The 24,481-nt window shown below is 36.6% G+C and overlaps 3 protein-coding genes, 1 long non-coding RNA gene and 1 pseudogene across 4 annotated transcripts; 2 read left to right on the top strand and 3 right to left on the bottom strand.

The window, feature by feature from the left end:
• Positions 1–1,255: 1,255 nt before the first annotated feature.
• On the top strand, positions 1,256–5,503 carry LOC110614507 (annotated as a pseudogene).
• A 440-nt stretch (positions 5,504–5,943) lies between these two features.
• LOC110614509 (glycine-rich cell wall structural protein 1) lies at positions 5,944–8,317 on the bottom strand. Its single transcript, XM_043956420.1, has 6 exons — positions 8,307–8,317; positions 7,250–7,700; positions 6,952–7,153; positions 6,594–6,908; positions 6,357–6,506; positions 5,944–6,248 (listed from the first exon to the last, which is right to left on the bottom strand). The coding sequence occupies exons 1-6, from the start codon at positions 8,315–8,317 to the stop codon at positions 5,944–5,946; spliced, it is 1,434 nt and encodes a 477-aa protein (XP_043812355.1).
• Positions 8,318–10,207: 1,890 nt separating this feature from the next.
• LOC122723662 lies at positions 10,208–11,719 on the top strand. The gene is made up of 3 exons (XR_006350673.1): positions 10,208–10,381; positions 11,033–11,091; positions 11,580–11,719. It is a non-coding gene; the product is annotated as an uncharacterized LOC122723662 (long non-coding RNA).
• A 573-nt stretch (positions 11,720–12,292) lies between these two features.
• On the bottom strand, positions 12,293–16,936 carry LOC110614513 (glycine-rich cell wall structural protein 1.8). Its single transcript, XM_043956419.1, has 6 exons — positions 16,794–16,936; positions 15,686–16,374; positions 14,375–14,444; positions 13,644–14,038; positions 12,741–13,588; positions 12,293–12,646 (listed from the first exon to the last, which is right to left on the bottom strand). The coding sequence occupies exons 1-6, from the start codon at positions 16,934–16,936 to the stop codon at positions 12,293–12,295; spliced, it is 2,499 nt and encodes an 832-aa protein (XP_043812354.1).
• A 2,030-nt stretch (positions 16,937–18,966) lies between these two features.
• LOC110614797 (pentatricopeptide repeat-containing protein At2g31400, chloroplastic) lies at positions 18,967–22,527 on the bottom strand. The gene is made up of 4 exons (XM_021756460.2): positions 20,326–22,527; positions 19,674–19,890; positions 19,406–19,590; positions 18,967–19,307 (listed from the first exon to the last, which is right to left on the bottom strand). The coding sequence occupies exons 1-4, from the start codon at positions 22,284–22,286 to the stop codon at positions 19,043–19,045; spliced, it is 2,628 nt and encodes an 875-aa protein (XP_021612152.1). The 5' UTR covers positions 22,287–22,527; the 3' UTR covers positions 18,967–19,042.
• Between the last annotated feature and the right edge of the window lie 1,954 nt (positions 22,528–24,481).

Genomic DNA, 24,481 nt, shown 5'->3' with positions numbered 1-24,481 from the left:
TTGACTTTCGTTTTTGTGTGGTTTAGTCAAAGAACGGAAAAGCTTTGACTAAAAAGGATCATCTAATCCTAACACACACATCACCAGCAAATGCTTTTTTATTTTTTACTTTCATTGGAAGTCAATACAAAGTTAGGATAATTTGATCCAATGAAACGAATAACAAAACTTTTTATGCGAATACAAAGAAAGAAATCAAAGATTCAAAATTTTGGATAATTACTTCTTGTCAGATTATTAGGTTCCGTTTGGATCATAATAATATGCATAACCAATAAACTGAGTTTAGTGAGTGAACTGCTATTTCTGTTCTTCTGGAAATGAACTTTACAATAAGTTTGTTGCGTGGGCAAGAAAAATAAAAGGGGGAATATTTTTTTTTTTTAATTGAAAAGTATAATCGGGTAAGTAAAATCTGAAATCCTTCAGATTTATACATATGCACTTATCATTAAATTAAATTTGTGAGTGTGAGAAATATTTTTTTTATTCTTAAACAATAAAAAAATAAACATTAGTTTCTTTCCTTTACTAGAAAAATAACTATATAATATATATGCGTGGGTTCAAAAAGATTGAAAATAAAAAAAAGAAATATCAATATATATAAATTTGAATGAAGAAAAATGTAATTTTATTAGCTTTTTAACTCTTTCATTTCGAGTCTAAAGAGGGCAAAAATGCTTCTCTTCTTTTTCTTCAAATAAAGAAAAGTGCATATTTCTTTTTATTTTTCTATCTCTATTATTTAGGCATTATAAAACAAATGTTAATATTCTTCAATACTATTAAATTTTAATTTAAATATAATTTAATCATAAGAATGCTACACTAGTAATTATATTTACAATGATATTTTTAAATTTAATAGAGGTAATTATTTATATATTTAATTTACATTTTAATAATTCACTTTTGTCAAAAATGGAAGGAATAATTGAATGAATTTTGTCACATGTAAGCATATTATTGGCTTATTGTATTTACTGAGTTAGCACAAGCCATATAAGTTCTATGTGGCCAGATATTATGGTAAATAATCTTTCATGGATTCAACTGCTTAATTAGCTCTGTTTCAAAGGTCACAAATAAAAATCCATATATATGTTTTTATAAAATAATAATAATTTAAAAATAAAAATGGAATTGAATATTAAATTAATATATGGAGATGTTAGATGGCAATATGTGTATATATAGAGATTGGATCCTTGGAATTCATTTATCATAGAAAGGCCAGAGATTTTCCAGGAAAATGCAGCATCTTCGTTCATTATTGTTGGTTTGTATGTTACTGTTATTAGCAAGTGTCTGTAAGGCCAATGAAGTAGCAAATACTATTTTTGTTGACAAATCAGGCAAGGGAAACTTCACTACAATTCAAAACGCCATTGATTCCATTCCACAAAATAATACTCAATGGATACGCATCCAAATTTCTGCCGAAAAATACAGGTAATTAATTAACCAAAAAATCTTCTATAATCCAGTTTATGTAGTAGTAAATAATGTTTATTTGCAGTGAAAAAGTTGTAATTCCAGCAAACAAGCCGTTCATTTTTCTGGAAGGAGCTGGCAGAAATAATACAAGTATTGAATATGGCGACGGTCAAGACTTACCAACTAGTGCCACCTTCATTTCATATGCTGATAATGTTGTAGCTAAAGGCATTACAATCAAGGTAAAATCCGATAATTTAAGACACTTAAATATAAGTTTTTAATTATTTTTGGGATTATGTTTTTGCAGAACACGTATAATCTGCAAAATAAAGGACAAAATATAAGCATCAAACGAGCTACTGCATTTTCAGTACAAGGTGATAAATCTGCTTTCTACGATTGTGCCTTTATTGGGATACAAGATACGTTATTAGATGATGAAGGCAGCCACTACTTCAAGAACTGCTATATTGAAGGGGCTACAGATTTCATTTATGGCTCTGCTCAATCTATCTATGAGGTACACAACACAACCCCTCCTATTTAATAATTAAGAAAAATCATTGGATTTGGTTTTCAGTTTCACATCATACTTAAGATTCATAATTGTCAATATATATAAGTACTGATAGTCCGGTATTATGCAGGAATGCGTAATATCGTTTAATGTAGGAAAATATAAACCAGGGTCAACCGGCAGTATGACAGCCCAGATGAAAGTAGAGCCTGAAGATCCCAGTGGCTTCGTGTTCAAAAACTGTGAAATAACAGGGACTGGTAAAGCTTATTTAGGAAGAGCTTGGGGACCATATTCTACTGTGATTGTTTATAACTCAACCATTTCAGATGTGATTCTCCCTCAAGGCTGGAATGCTTGGCACTTCGTTGGTCACGAGTAAGATTTCCCTCTAAATCTTTACAAAAATATCAGTATTTTCTCATCTTCAGTTTAATTATTTATATAGAAATTAAAATTTTAAAATGTATTAACTTGTGGGTAATTACAGAGAGAATTTTACATACGTGGAGGCTGATAATACGGGAGCAGGAGCTGATACTTCCCATCGAGTGCCTTGGTTAAAGAAATTTGATGCTTCACAACTCACTAAATATATTAACTTATCGTATATTGATACAGATGGTTGGATTGAGAAGCTGCCCACTACACCCCTAATGAGTTGAGTTCTTATGTAGAATTTACTACTTCATCACATTTATGTGAACATAACAAATAATAAAATTTAATTCCTTATTTGCAGCCAATAATTTTCTTGGTTTTCTTTTTTTTTTTTTTTAAATAAAAATTAATAATGTTATCATAGAATATTAAATTGGATTAATTTGGATGTATTTCTAATCAGTTTAAACCAATGTCTTCAAAATATCTATTGAGTATACACGAATAAATAATTGCAGGCCTAATAAATGATGGCAGGCCTAATTTTCGGCGCAAGTTTGGAGGAAATATCATATAAGTAATTAACTCAAGAATTATTAATTCAAAATATTTTTTTGAGAAAATTCGAGTTCAAATCATGATAGCAATTAGAATAAGCTGATTCACAGATAACATGGCAAATTCGAAATAGCATATATGCAATTTGCCTAATTTTTTCGACCATTTGACTATTCTCTTCGTCAAAGATCGGAAAAGAATCATCTAATTCTAACTAACGCATCAGAAGCAAATTCAAATGAAGTTGACAAGGATTTTTTTTTTTTTTTTTTTTTTTTTTTTACTTTTTACTTTTATTACAAGTCAATACAAAATTAAGATAATCTTTCTCTTTTAAAACGGTTAGTTTTGATCCAATGAAATAAATAACAGATCTTTTTATGTAAATACAAAGAAAGAAATCAAAGATGCTATATATTTGTTATTTTATCTTATGATTTTCTTATTAGAAATGGCTAAAAACATATGAAATGCTAAGTTAATAATTTAATTGACAACTACCGAAATTTAATAAACAAATCAAGTTTCAAATTCGCATAATGCATTATTATAATAAGTCAATTCTAATGTGTAGTTTTGCCTACACTAAAAAATGGGCATAAAAATTTTCCACGCGTTCCACGATTATACATGCTGTTTTTGAGTATTTATACATCCAATTGACCTCCTCATAAATCATAGCTCTAAGAAAGAGGCCATTAATTCTTTGAATCTTCTTAAAATGCAGTTTTTTCATTCATTTTCTTTCATTTGGGTATTAGCCATTTGTTCTAGTTTATGGGTATGCAAGGCTTTGGATTGCCAATTAAATGAATCCAGCAACTACAAAGTCGCATATACAATTACTGTTGATCAGTCAGGCAATGGAAACTTCACTACAATTCAAAGCGCCATTGATTCAATTCCTGATGTTAATACTCGGTGGATTCGTATCCGAATCTCTCCTGAAACATATAGGTAATTAAAAAGGTTTCTTCTGCTTTTTGTTCTCTTGATAGTTGTGCTGCTGCTTCTCCCTGGTTCAGCATATTTTTTTTGTTCTGTTAGAGGCGTCCTGGATTGAACAAGCAGCAAGAATTTTCTTTTTTTCTTTTTTTTTTTTTTGGCTGCTCTACGTTCCTTTCTCAGAAATAGTACTGTTCTTGATGTATTTCTATTTGTTTGCCTTCTGTGACTTTGTTTTTTTATCTTTGCTTGATTGTGGTCACTGGTTCCTGGTTTGTTTTGCTGGGTTCTCTTTAGTTTTTGGCTCATTTCTCTTGAATCTTGTCTTTTAGCTTCGGCTTAGGTTTTAACGCCCTCATGCATGTTTTTTTCGTTCTTATTGATAAAATTGTTTTGGCATATAAAAAAATATAGGTAAACAATAAACCCTTTTAAAACATGTTTTATCTAGATTGTCGATCATGGCTGCAGGGAAAAAGTAACTATTCCAGTGAAGAAACCATGCATTTTTCTCCAGGGAGAAGGTAGTGAGTTGACAAGGATCGAATGGGGTGATCATGGAGTGACAGGGACAAGTGCTACCTTCACTTCCTATCCTGAAAACATCGTAGCAAAAGGCATTACATTCAAGGTTAAGACATTACAGAAATTGTCTGAACTATGGCTTGTCTTCATAAATATACTTGTTTACTGATTAAATACTTGGTCGTTTCTGTTTTTGGCTTTAGAATACGTATAACAACCCACATGGACAAGCTGTGTCCGCCAGAATAAGAGGCGACAAGTCTGCTTTCTATGATTGCACATTTCTAGGGGTACAAGATACCTTCTGGGATGAGAAGGGTCGACATTACTTCCACAAATGCTACATTGAAGGTGCTGTCGACTTCATTTTTGGCAAAGGCAAATCCATCTACGAGGTATGTATAACCATCTATTATATAAGCATAACAAGGCACCCTTTTCCTTGATCAATTTATATGCTATATATTTTGAATTTGTTTCCTTATATATTGACGGAGATTTATCATGTGGGTCGGCAGAAATGCATAATATTCGTTAACATGGGAAGATACGAACCAGAATCACCTGGATATATAACAGCACAAAAGAAAGAATGGGCAGAACATGAGAGTGGCTTTGTGTTCAAAAATTGTGAAATCAATGGGACTGGTAAAGCTTATCTTGGAAGAGCTTGGGGGCCCTATTCTACTGTAGTCATCCATAACTCTACCTTCTCTGATGTCGTAGTGCCTCAAGGTTGGGATGCTTGGGAGTACGTAAACCAAGAGTAAGATTAATTTTGCAGTTGCTCTTAGTCATCTCCATTTTATTTTTATTTTTATTTTTATTTTTTATTTTCTATTTATTTAATTAAACTCCAAAATGAAATGCTAATTAAAATTTATAGTCACCTTAACTGCTCTGTTTACGTAATGTTGCAGAGGGAATTTTACGTATGTAGAAGTCGATAATAAAGGACTGGGAGCAGACACTTCCAATCGTGTACCTTGGGTGAAGAAACTCGATGCAACTGAGCTTAGCAAATTTTTGAGTTTGTCGTACGTTGACTCAGATGGGTGGCTTGCTAAGTTACCCAACATCGAAGAATAGAGACAAATGTATTTAGTAAAGGTTTAATTAAATTATAATTAATTATTTATTTGGAAATAATTATATATTAATTTAGACATTAATCATTTTATTTATTCAGTATGCATGGCTAGTTTAAATGGAACATGCGACACACTATATAGCAATATTTTTCAAAATTTTCAGTCTAGTCCACCACCTCCAACTCCACTGCCAGCATTAGTCTCGGTTCCTAAATCATCATTTCCACTACTATTACTTCACCTACCTGCTACTCCAACTCCGACGCCAACACTTATATCATCAATATTACCTATATTTCACCACCACCACTAGCACCTCCATAGCTTCTAAATCACCACTTCTGTCAACAATAACATTGTCATCTTCTCCAACTCCACTACTTGTATCTCCTCCAATCCCTAAATTTCTTCCATCACCACGAATTCCACCATTACTAATATCACCACTTCCTCCAATTCCTCCATTGATAGTTGCCTCAGCTCTCATATTACCACCGTACCTCCACCTCCTCTAATTCCACTACTTGTATTTTCTACAATTTTATTGTTAGCACTGTTCTCGAATCTTATACCATCACTTCCACTGCCATAGCTTCTCCCATTACCAATACCATCGACTCCTACAACTCTGCTATTAACATCTCCCCTAAACCCTATATTACCAACGGTACTTCCACCTCTTTCAACCCCATCACCATAACTAATATTTCTTGCAGCTCCTAAACTACCACCTCTATCAATATCAACATTTCCACTTCCTTCAACTCCATTACCACCATCTCTCCCAACTCTTAACACAACTCCACTACCGTAACTTCATCCACTACTAAAACTGCAACATTACAACTTCCTCCACTACCGACACATACGACCTCCTCCAACTCCTCCACTGTTACCTGCTTTAGCTTCTATTTTAGCATCGGTACCTCTACCTCCATTAATTCCACCATGTGCACCTCCTCTGACTCCTTTATCATTACTATCTCCAGCTTCTAAACCATCACTTCCACTACCACGACTTCTTTCATAACCAATACCATTAGCTCCTCAAACTCCGCCACCAACACCTTTCCCAAAATATATATTATCAACAATAACTCCATCTCCTCCAACTCTACTACTGTCATTAGCACCTCCTGCAACTCCTGAACCACCATCTCCACCAACACTAGCACTGTCACTTGCAACTCTATTACCTGTACTTCTTTCAACTCCTAAATCACCTCCACTACTATGACTTTTTCCACTATTAATACTACCACTTCCTCCAACTCTTTTATTAATATCTCCTCTAGTTTGTATATTACCATGGGTACCTCCACCTTCACTAATTCCACCACTTGCACCTCCTCCAACTCTACCACCAGCAACTCTCCCAACTCTTAAACTACCATTTCCACTATTATGACTTCCCACATTAGTTACCAATACCATCAGCTCCTTCAATTCTGACACTAAAAACTCCACCAACCCCAAAACCACTACTAGCACCTCCTGTATCTCCTAAACTACCACCTCTGCCAATATTAGCACTACTACCTCCTCCAACTCCACTATCTACACCTTTCCTAACTTCTAAACCGTATCTACTACCACTATTTCCTCCACTAACAACACCACCACCTCCCCCAACTCCTACAATATCACTATTACCTCCACTTCCACTAATTCCACCACTTTTTACCTCCTCTAACTCTTAATCCACCATCTCCTTCAACTCTACTACCAATGCTGACTTCAACTCCTAAATCATCACTTCCATTACTATGAGTTCTCTCATTATCGATACCACTAGCTCCTCCAACTCCCCACCAATACTTCCCCCAACACTTACATTACCAACAATACTTCTACCTTCCCCAATCCCACCATCACCACTACTAACACCTCTTGCAGCTCCTAAACCACCACCTCCATCAACACTAACATTGCCACCTCCTCCAATTTGACTATTTGTACATTCTCCAACTCCTCCATTAATACTTCCCCCAACTTCTATATTACTGTTACTACCTCCACCTCTGTTTATTTCACTACCTCCACCTCCAATTCTACCACCGGCACCACTCCTACCTTCTAAATCATCACTTTCACCATTACAATTTCTCCCATTATTGATACCATCAGCTCCTCCAACTTCACCATCAATACCTATATTACCAATAATACCTCCACCTCCCTTAACTCCATCACCACCACTAGCATCTCTTGTAGCTCCTAAACCACCACCTCCACCAACACTAACATTGTAATACCCGGCTAGACCCCGGTATCGGAATTCCTACCTTCCGGCGGAATCTCCGTTGGAATCCGAAATTTCTCGGATGTCGGAGCCTTCTAGAAGAGTAAAATAAAAGTTTTTTAAAATGTTTTTATATGTTTTTATGGTTTTATCGAGGAAAGAAATTGAGTTTTGAAAGAAAAGACCAAGGAGGGAAAGCCAGGTTCGGCCGCTGAACCTCATGTTCGGCCGCCGAACATTGGGCTTTTGCGGAAGCACCTTTGGCTCCCGAAGGTGGTCTGACCAACCACCTATAAAAGGCCCCATGTCCGAAAATGGACGAGTTTTCTCTCTCTTTTTTCGGGCATAAGTGAGATTTCGCCCTTCCGTAGTTAATTTTGTGTTTTCCTTCAATCCCTTCAAGTTTTTGATGAGTTTTTACTTTGTTTTGAAAATTTTTGAGCTAAGATTAAAGTTTTGAAGCTTGGAGACCCCCGGAGTTCGATTTCTCCCAATCTCCAAGTTTGGATCACCTCTTGTAACGACCCGAAACCGGACCGCTACCGACGCTAGGATCCAGATCGATTTAAGGTCGCCGGGACCCATAGCAAGCCTAACATACAACCTGTCATACATGATAATTCTCATACATGATCATACATTTACATAAAAACTTTAAACTTTTTCATTCACCAAGCTCGACCTGTGCATGCACTGAAACTGAAAACATAAAAATCCTACACTAGAGCTCTCATCAAATGCTCTAGTTGGGTCAACATTACATACATCAAACTTGGTTTACATTTCTCAATACATTAATAAAAACATTTCACAATGATCATGAACAAAAGGGATTAACCAAAAACTCTAGGGTCAAGCACAATACTAATCCTCAATACAAATCTATACAATGTCTTACATTACCTTACATTACATTATCTTTCATGTCCACAACTAAACTATTACATACATTAAGCTTCTACTCTTGCTGACCTCCCAATCTATTCTGAACCTGCAAGCCTGGGGGATTAAGGGAAAGGGGTGAGCTACTAGAGCCCAGTGAGCAGAATAGTAAAACAATATATTAAGATTCATGCTTTCATGAAATGCATCACATCACAAACAAATCACATCAAGTATGGAATTGTCACCAATAGCCCTCTACATAATCCAATAGTGCCAGGGCGTAGAATGGGCCTCTGGTCTTTCTCTTAACATAACATAACATAACATAACATAGCATTCCAATGTGTCAGGGGCGTAGAATGGGTCTCGACCTGAACTTCCGTACCATACCATATCATCTCATATCGAGGACTAATGGATCATCCAATAACCATCCACATCAACAATAATTAATGCAATGCATCATATTCGTGAATTCTAATGCAAACAACCTAATATATAACATGGCATTCGTGATGCATGAACATGCTCAAAATTTATTTACTTTGAAATATAAAGATCCATTCTACTCACCTCAGGCTGACTCTGAAGCAACTATCTCACTGCTAGGGTCCTCGGTTCCTCGGGTCCGAACCTACACAGGTGGATTCAAATGAGGGACCAAACAAACTCTAACATGACTCTAAACATCTCCCCAAAAACCCCCTAAAACATCATAAAACAATCATAGAAAACATGCAAAGGAAGGTTGAACAGGGCAGGTTCGGCGGCCGAAAGTCCCTCCAGAGCCGAAAGTCAGGCACTTTCGGGGGCAGGGTTCAGCGGCCGAAAGGCTGTCCAGAGCCGAAAGTCACCAACCTTCGGCGGTAGGTTCGGCGGCCGAAACTCCACTTCAGAGCCGAAAGTCCAAACTTTCGGGAGCAAGTTTAGGAGGCTAAACCATCTCCACAGGCAGGTTCGGCAGTTGAACATGGCTTCGGCTGCCGAACCTGAGTTCTTCCAAAATGGCAGAACTCAGCCTCTCATGCACATTTTGCCTCCCAAACCTTCCAAACTCAAACCAAACCATGCAAAAACATGCATAAACACATTCTTAAGCATTTAGGGGCATAAAACTAGTCTATACCCCAACCACAACCACATAGCAACACATTTAACATGCATTACATTATTTAACTCACATAAACCCTAACATTTACAACTACTCAAAACATGCATAAAACCTCCTTAAAACCTCTCAAAACTTACTCAAAACATAAAAGGAGGTGAGGATCTACTCTTACCTCTTGAAGATTGAGGGGAGAGGCGATCCAAACTTGGAGTTGTGGAGGAAATGGGCTCCGGAGTCTCCAAGTTTCCAAACTTCGATTTTTGCTCAAAAATCTTCAAAACCAAGTTAAAACTCATAAAAAACATGAATGATTTGAAGGAAAACATCAAAACTAACCATGGAAGGGCATGGACTCACCTTTGCCCGAAAATAGAGAAGAAAACTCGCCCATTTTTGGACATGGAGCCTTTTATAGGTGGCTGGCCAGACCACCTTCGGAGGCCAAAGGTGCTCCCTAAACTGCACCATGTTCGGCGGCGGAACCTGGCTTTCCTTCCTTGGTGCTTTTCTTTCAAAAACTCAATTTCTTTCTTACTTAAAACCTCAAAAACACATGAAAACATTTTAGAAAAACATATTTTACCCTTCTAGAGAGTTTCGACATCTGAGATTCCGCCAGAAAGCAGGAATTTCAATGCCAGAGTCTAGCCGGGTATTATACCTCTCCTCTCGATCTTCAAGAGGTAAGCGTAGATCCTCACCTTCTTTTATGTTTTAAGTAAGTTTTGAGGGGTTTTAAGGGTTTTAATGCATGTTTAGAGTAGATGTAAAATGTTAGGGTTTATGTTAGTTTAATGAGAAATGTGATGCCATGTTGATGTTTGTTGGGGTTTAGACTAGTTTTATGCCCCTATATGCTTGAATAAGTGTCTATGCATGTTTTAGAAGAGTTGAATGCATGTTGTGAGGTTTTTGGTGGCTGGATGTGAGAGGCAGAATCGGGTTCTGCCCTTTGGGAGAGTCCAGGTTCGGCCGCCGAAGGCAGTTTCGGCCGCTGAACCTGCCTGGGGAGGCAGCCTTTGGCCGCCTAAACTACCCCCGAAAGCAAGGACTTTCGACTCTGGAGGGGAGTTTCGGCCACCGAACCTGCCCCAGAAGGTTGGTGACTTTCGGCTCTAGAGTGAGTTTCGACCGCCGAACCTTGCCCCCGAAAGTGCCTGACTTTCGGATCTGGAGGGACCTTCGGCCGCCGAACCTGCCGCCGAAAGTCCCCTGTCCAGCCTTCCTTTGTTAGTTTTCTATGCATGTTTTGATGATGTTTTAGGGGTTTTTGGGGAGATGTTTAAAGTCTCTATAGAGTTTGTTTGGTCCCTCATTTGAGTCTACCTGTGTAGGATCGGACCCGAGAAACCGAGGAGATCAGCAGTGTTAGCTGTTTCAGAGTCAGTCAGAGGTGAGTAGAACTGAACTATGTTTTAAAGTAAATGAAATTTTTAGCATGTTCATGCATCACGAATGCCATGATATGTACTAGGTTGTTTTGCATTAGAATTCACGAATATGATACATTGCATAATATGATGTTGATGTGGATGGATATTAGATGACCCACTAGCCCTCGATATGACATGTTATGGTACGGTATGGAAGTCCAGTGAGACCCATTTTACGCCCACGATGTGAGAGAAAGACCAGTGAGGCCCATTCTACGCCCCTGGCACATTGGATATGTTATGTTATGTTATGTTAAGAGAAAGACCAGTGATGCCCATTCTACGCCCCTAGCACAGTTGGATTATGGAGAGGGTTATTGGTGACAAGTCCATCCGTGATGTGAATTGTTTGTGTTGTGATGCATTTCATGAAAGCATATGTATTTAAATTGTTTTACTGTTCTGCTCACTGGGCTTTAGTAGCTCACCCATTTCCCCTAACTCCCAGGTTTGTAGGAGCACAGTTAGCTATGAGAAAGTCAACAAGGTTATGGTATAGTCTATGTAATAGATTAGTAGTGGACATGAGATGACATATAATGTAATGTAACGTAATGTAAAGTAATGTTTTGAGGATAATATTGTGCTTGGCCCTATTGACAGATTGTAAATCTCTGTTGTACATGATCTTTATGTAAATATTTTTAATGATGTTATATGTTGAATCAAGCTTGATGTATATAATGTTGACCCAACTAGAGCATTTGATGAGGGCTCTAGTATGGGGTTTGTATGTATAAAGTTATGGTGCATGCACAGGTCAAGTTTGGTATATGGAAAGTTTAAATTTTTTATGAAAATGTATGATCATGTATGGGATTTTATCAGGTGTTCAAGATGTATAATAGGCTTGCTACGGGTCCCAGCAACCTTAAGTCGATCTGAATCCTAGTGCCGGTAGCGGTCCGGTTTTCGAGTCGTTACAAACATTGCCACCTCCAACTTTACTATTGTACCTCCCTCAACTACTAAACCACCTCTAACACTACGACTTTCTTCATTGCCTACACTACCACCTCCTCTGACTCGTCCATTGATACGTCTCTCAGCTCCTATACTACCATTTATGACCTCCACCTTCGCTTATTCCACCACTTGCACCTCCTCTAACTCCTAAACCACTAACTCCTCCAACTCCATCACTAGCATCGCCTCAAGCTCCTAAACTACCATTTCCCCTACCACAATTCTCCAATTATCAATACCACTAGTTCTTCCAACTCTACCACCAATACTGATATTTCCAATAGTATCTCCACCTTTTCCAATCTCGCCACCATTATGAACACCTCCTACATCTCCTAAACTACCGCTATCACCTCCTCCAATTCTACTATCTGTACCTCCCCCAACTCCTAAAGCACCTCCACCACCATGAGTTCCTCCACTACTAACACTACCAGCTCCTTCAACTCCTCCATTGGTACCTCCCCCACTTCCTATATTGCCACTGATACCTTCACCTTTGTCAAATTCACCACTTATGCCTCCTCCAACTCCACCACCAAACACTGCCTATAGCTTCTAAACCACCACTTTTAATATCATGATTTTTCGCATTACTAATACCACCAACTCCTCCAACTCTGTCACTAACACCTCTTCCAACCTCACCACTACCATTAGCATCTCCTGTAGCTCCTAAACCACCACCACCATCTCCTCCAACTCCTTCACTAGTACCTCCCCCTGCTCTTATATTACTACCAGTATCTCTACCTCCACTAATTCCATCACTTGCTCCTCCTCTAACTCCTAATCCAACATCTCCTCTAACTCCACTACCAACACTACCCCCAACTACTAAACTACTACTTCCATTACCATGACTTCCTTCGTTTCTGATACTACCAGCTCCTCTAACTCCACCATCAATACCCCCACCAACAGATATATTACCAACAGGACCTCCACCTTCTCTGACCCTACTACCACCACTAGTGCCTCCTACAACTCCTAAATCAGTACCTCCACCAACATTAAAATTGCTAGCTCCTTCGACTCCATTAACTGTACCTCTCCCAGCTCCTAAACCACCTTTACTATCATGACTCCCTCCACTACTTATACTACCACCTCTTCCAACTTCTCCATTAATCCCTTCCCCAGCTCTTATACTACCATTGCTACTTCCATCTCTGCTTATTCCACTATTTACACCTCCTCCAACTCCTAATCCACCACCTTCTCGAACTCCACCACTAGCATCACTCCCAGCTCTTAAACCATTACTTTCACTATCACGACTTCTCGCATTACCGATACCACCAATTCCACCACCAATACTTATATTACCAATAATAACTCCACTTCCCCCAACCCCACCACCACTAACACCTCCTGCAGCTCCTAAACCACCACCTCCTCCAACACTAATATTGCTACCTCCTCCAACTCCACTACTTGTACCTTCTCCATCTCTTAAGCCACCTCCACCACCATGACTCCCTCCATTACCTACACAACCACCTCGTTCAACTCATCCATTGATATCCTATACTACCATTGCTACCTTCACCTCTGCTTATTCCACCACTTGCACCTCCTCCAACTCCTAATTCACCATCTCCTCCAACTCCACCACTAGCACTGTCTTTGGCTCCTAAACTTCCATTTCCACTGCCACGACTTCCTCCATTATCAATACCACTAGCTCTTCCAACTCCGCTACTAGCACTAGTATTTCCAATAATACCACTTAAACCACTTCCACCACCATAACATCCTCCACTACCAACACCTCCTCCAACTCCATTAACACCTCCCTCCACCCCTATATTACCACTAGCACCTCCAGCTTCATTGATTCCACCACTTGTATCTCCTCCAACACCAGCAACATTATTGCCATTGCTACCTCCTACTCCAACACTTGTACCTCTCCCAGCTCCTAAAGTACCTTCACTACTGTTATAGATTATAGGAAGTAAATATATTAATATAGGAAGTAAATATTGATAAATGGGTTAGTTGCTTAATCTTAGGGATTGTATAATTATAGACTTGATTTTCTTTCCTGTTTAGATACCGTCTTTTATATATAAATAGGTTGTAATCTTTATTATGAAAGATAACATCAAATATTATATTTCTACATGGTATCAGAGCCAGGTTTGTAGAGATTTATTTTCTCTCTCGTCAAGTTTTAAATTTTTGGAGACTCAGGACTCCTGTTCTTTTGTGTTATCTATCTAGGATAATATTTGTCTCTCACCGTTCACCTAGAGAGGATGCCAAAGTTGCCTTGCAGCTCCCTTGTCAGATTCGTGGTTCATTTGCCGTTTGGGTGTTGGGTGAAGGCGTCTTTTTGATACTATTCATTTGGGTTACCCATAAAGAGTAACTTTTGGAGTAACTTTTGGAGATTTAGGGCTCTGTTTATTTGGGTTACCCATAAAAGAGTAACATTTGGAGATTTAGGACTCTGTTCATTTGGGTTACTCATAAAAGGTAACATTTGGAGACTTAGGGCTCTGTTCATTTGGGTTACTCATAAAGGATAACATTTGGAGACGTAGCGCTCTGTTCATTTGGGTTACTCATAAAGAGTAACATTTAGATCTGTTCATTTGGGTTACTCATAAAGAGTAACATCTGAAGACTTAGGGTTCTGTTCATTTGGGTTATTCACAAAGGGTAACATTTAGAGACTTAGGGCTCTGTTCATTTTGGGTTACTCATAAAGGGTAATATTTGGAGACTTAGGGCTCTATTCATTTGGGTTACTTATAAAGGGTAACATTTGGAGACTTAGGTTTATGTTCATTTGGGTTATCCATAAAGGGTAACACTTGGAGACTTAGGGCTTTGTTCATCAGATATTGTTCACGGGAATTATTGGTAACATTTGGAGACTTAGGTTTATGTTCATTTGGGTTATCCATAAAGGGTAACACTTGGAGACTTAGGGCTCTGTTCATCAGATATTGTTCACGGGAATTATTCATCAAGTATTGTTCACGGGAATTATTCATCAAGTATTGTTCACGGGAATTATTCATCGGGTACTGTTCACGAGTACTGTTTCTCGGGGGTACTGTTCACGAGTACTGTTCCTCGGGTACTGTTCACGAGTACTGTTCCTCGAGTACTGTTCACGAGTCACGAGTACTGTTCACGGATTCGAAATTCTATTCACAGTAAGGCGTTTTACCAAGCTGAGAAAATGTGGTCTCCTGTTCTAGTGCTGAATCTAAATGTCGAGTCATGGCAAAAACCGTTTGTGAAGTTTTGTGGGTACGTCAATTATTGGAAGAAGTTGGGTTTACAAATTCGGTGTCTGTTAAGTTGTATGGGACGAGTTGATTATATATGTAACAAGTTGGATATGATTAACATTTATGCTCCAACTTGAGGGGGAGTGTTATAGATTATAGGAAGTAAATATATTAATATAGGAAGTAAATATTGATAAATGAGTTAGTTGCTTAATCTTAGGGATTGTATAATTATAGACTTGATTTTCTTTCCTGTTTAGATACCGTCTTTTATATATAAATAGGTTGTAATCTTTATTATGAAAGACAACATCAAATATTATATTTCTACAACTACCATGACTTTCTCCGTTACCAACACTACCATTTCCTCCAAGTCTACCACCAACACCTCCCACTGCTCCTAAATTATCACCTCTACTTCCATGAAATCTCCTATTACCAATACCACCACCTCCTCCATCTTCACCACTAACACCTCCCCCTACTCCTATATTGTTAGCAGTACCTCTACCTCCCCAAACACCAATACTAGAACCTCCTCCAGCTCCTAAACTACCACCTCCACCAACACCAACATTGCCACCAACACTTTCTCCAACTCCACCTTGATCTCCCCTAGATCTTGAATCGCCTCCACCACTACGACTTCCTACGTTATCAACACTACCACCTCCCCCAACTCCTCCACTCTTACCTCCCCCAACTCCATTATCGGTATCTCCCTCTAGTCCTAAGCTACTATCTCCACCACCATGACTTTCCTTATTACTAACACTGCCACTTCCAACTCTAACACTAACACCTCCAGTTTCTATATTATTACTAGTACTTCCATCTACCTTAAACTCACCACCAACACCTCCCTGCTTTACTCCTGAACCACTATCTCCACCTCCACCAACACCAACACCCCTTTTTAAACCAACTGCTACCTTATTGCTTATATGAGCTCTAACACCTCGACTAGTAACACCACCACCATCGCCTTTATAGATAACAATATGGTCCTTATCAAGCAATCGTCTGGATGATATTTGAAGTCATCAACGTAAATAGTATTATAGCAAGCCTAGCAACCTTTTTCAGTAAAGTCCCCATATTTATCTCGGATGGATTGGAAACAAAATCATATGAAGATTATAGCAAAATGCTTTCAGTCGAGTGAGAGCTTGTTACTTGCTGCAAATGGTAACTAGTGGATAATAGTACTTATAGCGGAGGACAAAAGAGCAAGGATACTATTCACGTTACCATACAACTAGAATATACACGATGCTTGGTTCAAGTATATGTGGAATGAAATCTCAACAAGTTTTGACATGGTGCTCGCAAGGCCGCTGCTACCTATAATCGCACTGTGTAATATGCTACATTATGCTTTCTGCCGCCGCAAGTTATTTTCATGCAAAGTAAATCGTGTCATTGCAACATGAAATATAGACTTCGACACTGTTTTGTCCATTAAGTTGAGAAAAAGTTCAAAGATAATTCTTGAAACACCTAGAGATTCAAACCAAGAAAATTGAAGTGGTGAGTGCAGCATGTCTACCTGCTTCTCTACAAGGCCGTTCAAAAGTTCACCCATAAAGGATAGTGCAGTAGGTTGGAATTCTGATTGCTAGTAGAGTTGAGCAAGGATTTGGTTCAAACCGAAAATCTGAACAAACCGAACTAATTTAAAAATTCAGTTTGGTTTTTTATTCATTTCAATTCAATTTAATTTTTAATTTTAAAATTTTATAGTATTTCAGTTCAGTTTAATTTTGATAAAAAAAAAATCAAAAAAATCAAACCGATTAGTGATAATATTATTTTAAAAAATATAGAGAGATTAGATCATATTAAGATTAAAATATTTTAATTAAATTTTAAAATACTTTATTTTATAAATAAAGTGTAAAAAATAAAAAATTTATAACTGATTAAACCAAATTGAATCAAATTGAATTAGACCAATTCAATTTGATTTGATTTCTTATTAAAATCAGTTTGATTTAATTTTTAAAAATAATAAATTTTCAATTTTAAATAAGTTTGGTTGAATTTTGAATCGAGTGGAGCGAATGCTCACCCTTAATTAGGTCACAATCCAAAACAAAAATATTATTAATATATATATATATATACTCTACATTTTTACCTATTTGGGCCAATAAATTAAAAAAAAAATTCATTTGCTCCTTTGGAATGAAATTATCGATTTGCCCTTGATGAAAATTTACTATATATGTCTAAATCTTATTAGTTTTTAACATGTATGAAAAATTTGAGAATATAACTATTGAAGGTATAATAAATTAACTTTATTAGTTTTTAATATGTATGAAAAATTTTAGAATATAACTATTGAAGGTATAATAAATTTATTATAGTTGTTATAAAATGTAAGGTGTAATCAATCCATACTATAATTATATGGATTATCCTCTAATAATAACCCTTTGCAAAAATGGTGGAGCACATCACTAACAAAAACCACGAAATTGGAAAAGGTCAAAATACGTGCCTTTGCTGTTTACTAAGCATATAACATATGACATGATCCACTTCTCATTTAGATAAGAAGAACAAAAATGTTGCAATGAGAAGGAAACAGGGTCGTAATTATGAATTTGATCTTGCTCTTTCAATTAATCGAGCTCTAGAACAAAGCATGATCTGGACTCTCTAATGCGTATCCAACGTTAACCCGAGAATACTGTTCTCCCCACGTTGCTGGAAGATAGCTAGAGGCCGTCAAAATTAAGGAAGTAAACTGCAACTGTGCTCTTGTATAATAGCAGGGCTATAAGATTTGGTGCGGTGACCTTTTCATTTATTTTTCCCTTAAAATGATTTAAATGGTTCTCCGCCCGACTCTCATTATTCCTGCTACTGCTTCAACTTCAACTCACATCCTTTGCAATGCTGAAACTATGAGCATCTTCTAATACGACCAAGGACAAAAATGCACATACCAAATCATTCTGAGACAAAAATTTAATGACGGACTACCAATATTTCTTATTTCTTTACAAGATTTCTGATAAAGTTAATTTAGAATTGCACAGATCCTTGTCTAAAACTGTACGTTTCCATTGAACTTTAAAGGGCGTAAAATTATAGATCCAATTGTTAAAATGACTACTATTGATTGATTGATTATAATAAGTATTATATAGACGGTCAAAATTTATTTATCGCATGAAATAATTTCTCAAGAAAAACAGTTATCTGTTTTTTCAATGGAGTGAAACATGCATCATCCAACCAGTTGCTGCCAATTGTTACAGTAACAGATTTGATCGACCAAAACCGTTAGCCTGAAATGGCATGAGATAATAATGCCTTCAACGACTATTAAATATGAACATAATTGGTTCTGTACGACAAGAGTGCTCGATCGATTTCCTAAAAATGCTATCCAGTTGAAAGTTATAAGAGTTTAGGATGCGGCCTCTCACGTCTGTGGACAATCCCTGGAGCCATAAATTCAAATGCAAATAAAGCACTACAACTCCAATGGCTTGCCTTCGCCCATGAGATAAGGGCAATGCCCTTCAATGAGTAGAACTGCAAATGGGAATGTGCAAGCATGCACCTGATGTTTGTGCGAGTGTGAGAAAGATTCAGAGAGAGAGAAAAGGAAATGAAATATATATGAAAATGTTACAGCGGAGGGCAACAAGAATTTGAAACATGATACAAACAGCTACAAGGGAAGCATCTGTAAATTAGAGATCCGACCAAACCTCACATTTTCAGGATGAGTTCTATCATCATGAAGTACAAGAACTTCTAGTGTGCCAGATTCTCTTAGCCAGGCAGCAACAACAGATCCCGTTGATGTAAATCGACCTAAGTTGCATTTGGATAACCGAAAGGGTGCACCTATGCCAATTAGAAGTGCCTCAACAGCTCGCCTCAGTGCACTATCACCTACTACTTTACTATGCTTGCCCCATCCAGTCAGAATGCTGAAAGAAAAAGAACAAGTTTACAGAATTGTTCCTCATGAAGTTGAAACGTCATAACAGATACAATCTCTAAAGTAGAAGTGCGAACAATTGCTCACCTTAACAATTTTGGCAATTCATGGCCCTCAAACACAACAGAGCGAATGTTCAGCAACCATGCATGAACCATCGCCCTAGCAGCGCCAGAAGACATGAGATGCAAATCTAAGCAAGAATCAGTCCAGACATTCTCCCATACTTGCCGACGTTTCCCTTCAAGCACTACCAATTGGGCGCCTCGTTTCTGAAAATATGTCAGGAGTATAAAACATGGTGCAACCTAACCAGCCAAAAGACCAAAAACAGTATAATTATTGGTATGCTAACCTGACCAAAGTGCCATAGCATGTCAGTCAGAGCATTATAAAAGGCAGAAGCTGTTGAAGAGTCCATCAACCTTACTTCATCAAATAGGGACTGAGCCTGCACCCAAATGTTTTCTCTGTAACCCATTAGAAATCCATGCGCTACACCATAAACCTGATTATCAAACAATCGAAGTTCCTCCAACAAAATTGAAGCTTCTTCAAAGGAGTCACATCGACTGCATTCAGAAAGACACAAATGAAACCATATTCATATTTGAAGTTAAATTTCCCTAAAGTATCTGAAACAAGCTAGGATACAAGGCAGACAGAAGGTGACAGGCAACAAAACACATTCCTTCCACTTCAAAAATCTGATAATCTCATTCATTTTCTAAATGAGCTAGAGTCCTTGTAATATTTGCTTAATCCACATTTCAACTATTACTATCAGTTTGCAGGTTTTATTTTTCGATTGCTAGAGAAACAATTTTCCTTTGTCAAGAACTATATTTTCCCTAGATACAAAATCCAAAATAAATGAAATCCTGTCAGTAAAATTCTTAGCTGCATCAGGACAACAAAGTCAAAATATAGTCTCAATTTTAAACATTCATCATATGGAAAATAATTTTACAATAGTAAATGACAACAATTTAATGCTGATTTACCACCTGCAAGCATTTAAAATGGCAGAGAATGTGACAACATTTGGTTTGATCTCCAGGTCGTGCATCTTCCGGAAGACACCCAAAATGCACATAATTTCCTGCCTGCCACAGTTGTTTTCTTGACTTTCCTTCTCAGCAGCAAGCTGCCCAAAAATCTTTATGATCCTACTGTCGTCCCTATCAGTCACCTTACTTTGAATAGATTCCTGAACTTCCTGAACAATTATTGAAGATGAAGACTTAACCTGTAATTCACTGGCTTCACCAGCATCATCCACCACACATTGTGCTGTTGCTGACCGGCCAAAAGCATCAATTATAGAATTATAAGTGACAACATTTGGCCTAATTCCCTCCTTAGTCATCTCATCAAGTACAGTAGCAGCAGATTCCACTAACCCATTCTTGCACAAAGCATCTATAAGTGCAGTATAAAGAACAACATCAGACTTCAAGCCTGCCTGTTTAAACTCCCTAAAAATTTCCATTGCTTCCTTATATAGACCACCTTTTGAGTAAACGTCAATCAAGGTTGAATAAGTTAGTAAATTAGGTGATATGCACGCCCCTTTCATCTCCTTGAACACTCTCCTCATCTCATCATACTTGCGCTGTTTCCCATACCCACCAAGAAGCGCATTATAAGTCACAACATCTTTCCTAATACCAGAATTCTCCATCTGCTTACAAACATCCAATGCCTCCTCAAACCTTCCAAGCTTAGCATAAACAGAAAGTAAAGTATTATATAAAACTCTATCCAAACCAATCCCCAGAAACTTCATTTCATTGAACAAATTAAGAGCGTCATCTAATCTACCAGCTTTAGCATATCCATCAATCATAGTACTGTAAGTAACAACGTTAGGCAATACATTCGAGGCAGGCATCTCAGACATGATCTCAAAAGCCACTTCCATTTGCCCGCATTTACAAAGAACATCCAAAAGCGTATTATAAGTGAACACATCTTGGTCAATCCCTCTATTCACCATTTCACCAAACAAACTCCTTGCTGCCTCCCATAGCCCCCCTCTGCTACACACAGCAAGCAGTGAATTAAATGTAATTCGGTCTGGTTGCACTCCATTTTTCAGCATTTCATCAAAGATCTCTACTACTTTCTTAAACTCCCAACCCCCTTTTCCACACGCATCAATCACAGCATTGTAAGTGACTAAATTCGGCTTCAGCCCATAATCCTTCATTGAATAAAACACTTTAATAGCCTCGTTGCAATAACCACTTCTCCCATAAGCACTAATTAAAGCAGAGAAAGCATAAACAGTGTTACCATAACCCTCTCTAAGACCAGTCTCAAACACTGCCTTTGCAAGCTCCACTTCACCTAATCTACCAAGAGTACTGATCATGGCACTAGCTAACTTTCCTTGCTCGTTCTTCCTCTTTTCTCTTCTCACTGCAAACTCGAAGCATTGGATAGCTTTAGAAGATTCTCCTCTGTTTCCAAGCTCCCGAAGCAAGAAAGTATAATCATCAGAGCCACAGAACCGAGTCTCGAAATTGAGCAACACATTCTCCAGGGCCTTATCATCTTTCCCATACAGGACCACGTGTTGCAAAGCTTCCTCTGCGACTAAGGTGTGGCGGGTACTGAGAGTGGCCTTAGGACGCCCAAAGTGGAGCTTGGATACGAATCGGGTGGAGCGGCGACCCGAAAAATCGGCAGCATGCTCAGATTTCTGTGATTGAAGAGTGGAGAGAGAAGGGAAGGTAGGATTCTGGGTATGAGGGGTGGCGGCGGTGGAAGCACTGGGTTTTGGTGCATTGCGGGGGGAGGGAGATAGAGGAGGCTTAGCAAGAGCAACTTTCTGATTAGTCCAGCGACGATGGGGGTTCTGGTGGTGGCTTTGACGGTGATTATTTAAGTGATTCTGTGGGTAAGGTTGGTTCTGATAAGGCTTGGTTGCAGTGATTGAGCAGTGCGGTGGCGTTGACGCCATCCAAATTCTTGATTAAGAAACCGACTATAGATAAATAGGATCAACGTACAAGGTTAGAGAGAGGAGCAGCGTCCACTAGCCGGGCGCTGAAGAGGTTTTGCTAGGGTTTGGTAGGAGGGGAAGCGCCATTATGGTGAAAGATTGATACAGTGAAGTTTTTACATTTTTTTAGAGATAATGGAGATGAGAGACGGAAAGGATTTCGAGCGTAACTGTGCCAACTCAGCTGAGTTGAGTTGGGTGTATTTTTTCAGATACTGGAAATCAGTATTTATAGTTCACCACCTACTCATACAGAATTATAATTCATTATATTTTAAATTGTTATTAATTAGGTTTAAATTTTAATTATAAATTTTTATTGAAATTTTCATAATTTATATATATATATGTAAATATAAAAAAAATTATTGTACATAAATAATATAAAATAAAATATATATCATTAATACATGGCTAAAGATGTTATTTAATTTAAAATATCCCTTTCATTATTAGAGATATTAATTTTTTTTTTAAATTTTACCATCATTTATAATAACCATAATAATTATTTTTATAGTTTCTTAAAATTATTTTCTACTTTTAATTAATAACAAACTTATATATATATATATATATATATATATATAGATAGACACACACGTAAAAGCACATATATATTTCTTGTTCATCATTAATACATGGCTAAAGATATTATTTAATTTAAAATATTCCTTCCATTATTAGAAATATTAATTAATTTTTTCTAATTTTAGCATTATTTATAATAATATAATAATTATTTTTATAATTTTTTAAAAATTATTTTCCATTTTTAATTAATAACAAACTATATATATACACCTGCAAAGCACGACTACATTTCTAATTTATCATCTAAAGATATTATTTAATTAAAATATTCCTTCCATTATAAGAAATGTTAATTAATTTTTTTATAATTTTATCATTATTTATTATAAATATTATAATTATTTTATAATTTCTTAAATCTATTTTTTTATTTTTAATTAGTAACAAACTTATATATATATACACGTGCATAGCAAGGCTACATTTCTAATTTATCATTAATACATGACGAAAGATATTATTTAATTTAAAATATTCTTTCCACTATAAGAAATGTTAATTATTTTTTTTAATTGTATCATTATGTATAATAAACACAATAATTATTTATCATATTAATAATATAGCCTTCTTAAGTGAATTATAAAACAAAAATAACTTAATACTACTTCAAAGTTCAAGACATTGATAAAAAAATAATTATAAATTATAAACCGAAGGGACTAGTTAGTGCATGAGTTGTTGAGCAATACGGTTTATTGACAAAATAATTGAGTTTCCTAAATTTTTTAATTAATTCCTTAGGCTAACTTCTTATAATTTTTAAATTAAAAAATTAAATTAAAAAAATTAATTGAATTGAATTTATATAAAAATTTTAATTTTAAATAAAAATACACGATTTAACGGATAATTAATTTTTTTTTAAAAAAAATAAAATTGAAAATCAGATAATAAAACTTGAGATCTTTCAGATTTATTCAGATACATTTGCTGTCAAATTAAATCTGGGAGTACAGATAATTAATTTAATTTTAAAACTCAAATAACTTATTTATTGAATTAACCCATAGGATAAAATCAAACCTAACAACGTCAAAGTATAGTAATATAAATTAATTATTTATAATTAAAACACATACATAATACTTCTTCGCAGCAAAAATGGGGCAACTGAATTCTATGATTTTATCACGAAAAAGTGGCAACTCGGTACTTTATTGGGTAGCCTCCATGTCTAAACTTTTCATAGTTTAAACATGAGTCAGTATACCAAAATAATTTTACTTGAGTTGAACCAGTCTTGTGTTGAGGAGTACATTAATAATAATAATGATGATCATAAACTTTTCATATACGCTTAATGGATATCAAGAGTAAGACCATATAGGCTTAATTAATTTGTACTAGTAAATTCATTTCAAAAGTTTATTTTCTTTTTTTTCGACCCCTAAAATTTTTTTTCCTTAAAAAATAGAAATAGTATTAAAAGTCAGAAAGGCTTACAAAATGAGCTTGCAAGAAAGCATTACATCTGAAATTTCTTAGCAAAAAATGAGCAGTATGATTACTTGCCCGTCTAATAGCCAAAAAACGAACCTCCACTCATCGCTTAGCTA

Source organism: Manihot esculenta, chromosome 5, assembly GCF_001659605.2.
Source record: "Manihot esculenta cultivar AM560-2 chromosome 5, M.esculenta_v8, whole genome shotgun sequence".
NCBI lineage: Eukaryota > Viridiplantae > Streptophyta > Magnoliopsida > Malpighiales > Euphorbiaceae > Manihot > Manihot esculenta.
Note: the sequence above shows the minus strand (reverse complement) of the source record. Positions and strands in the feature narration are given on the sequence as shown.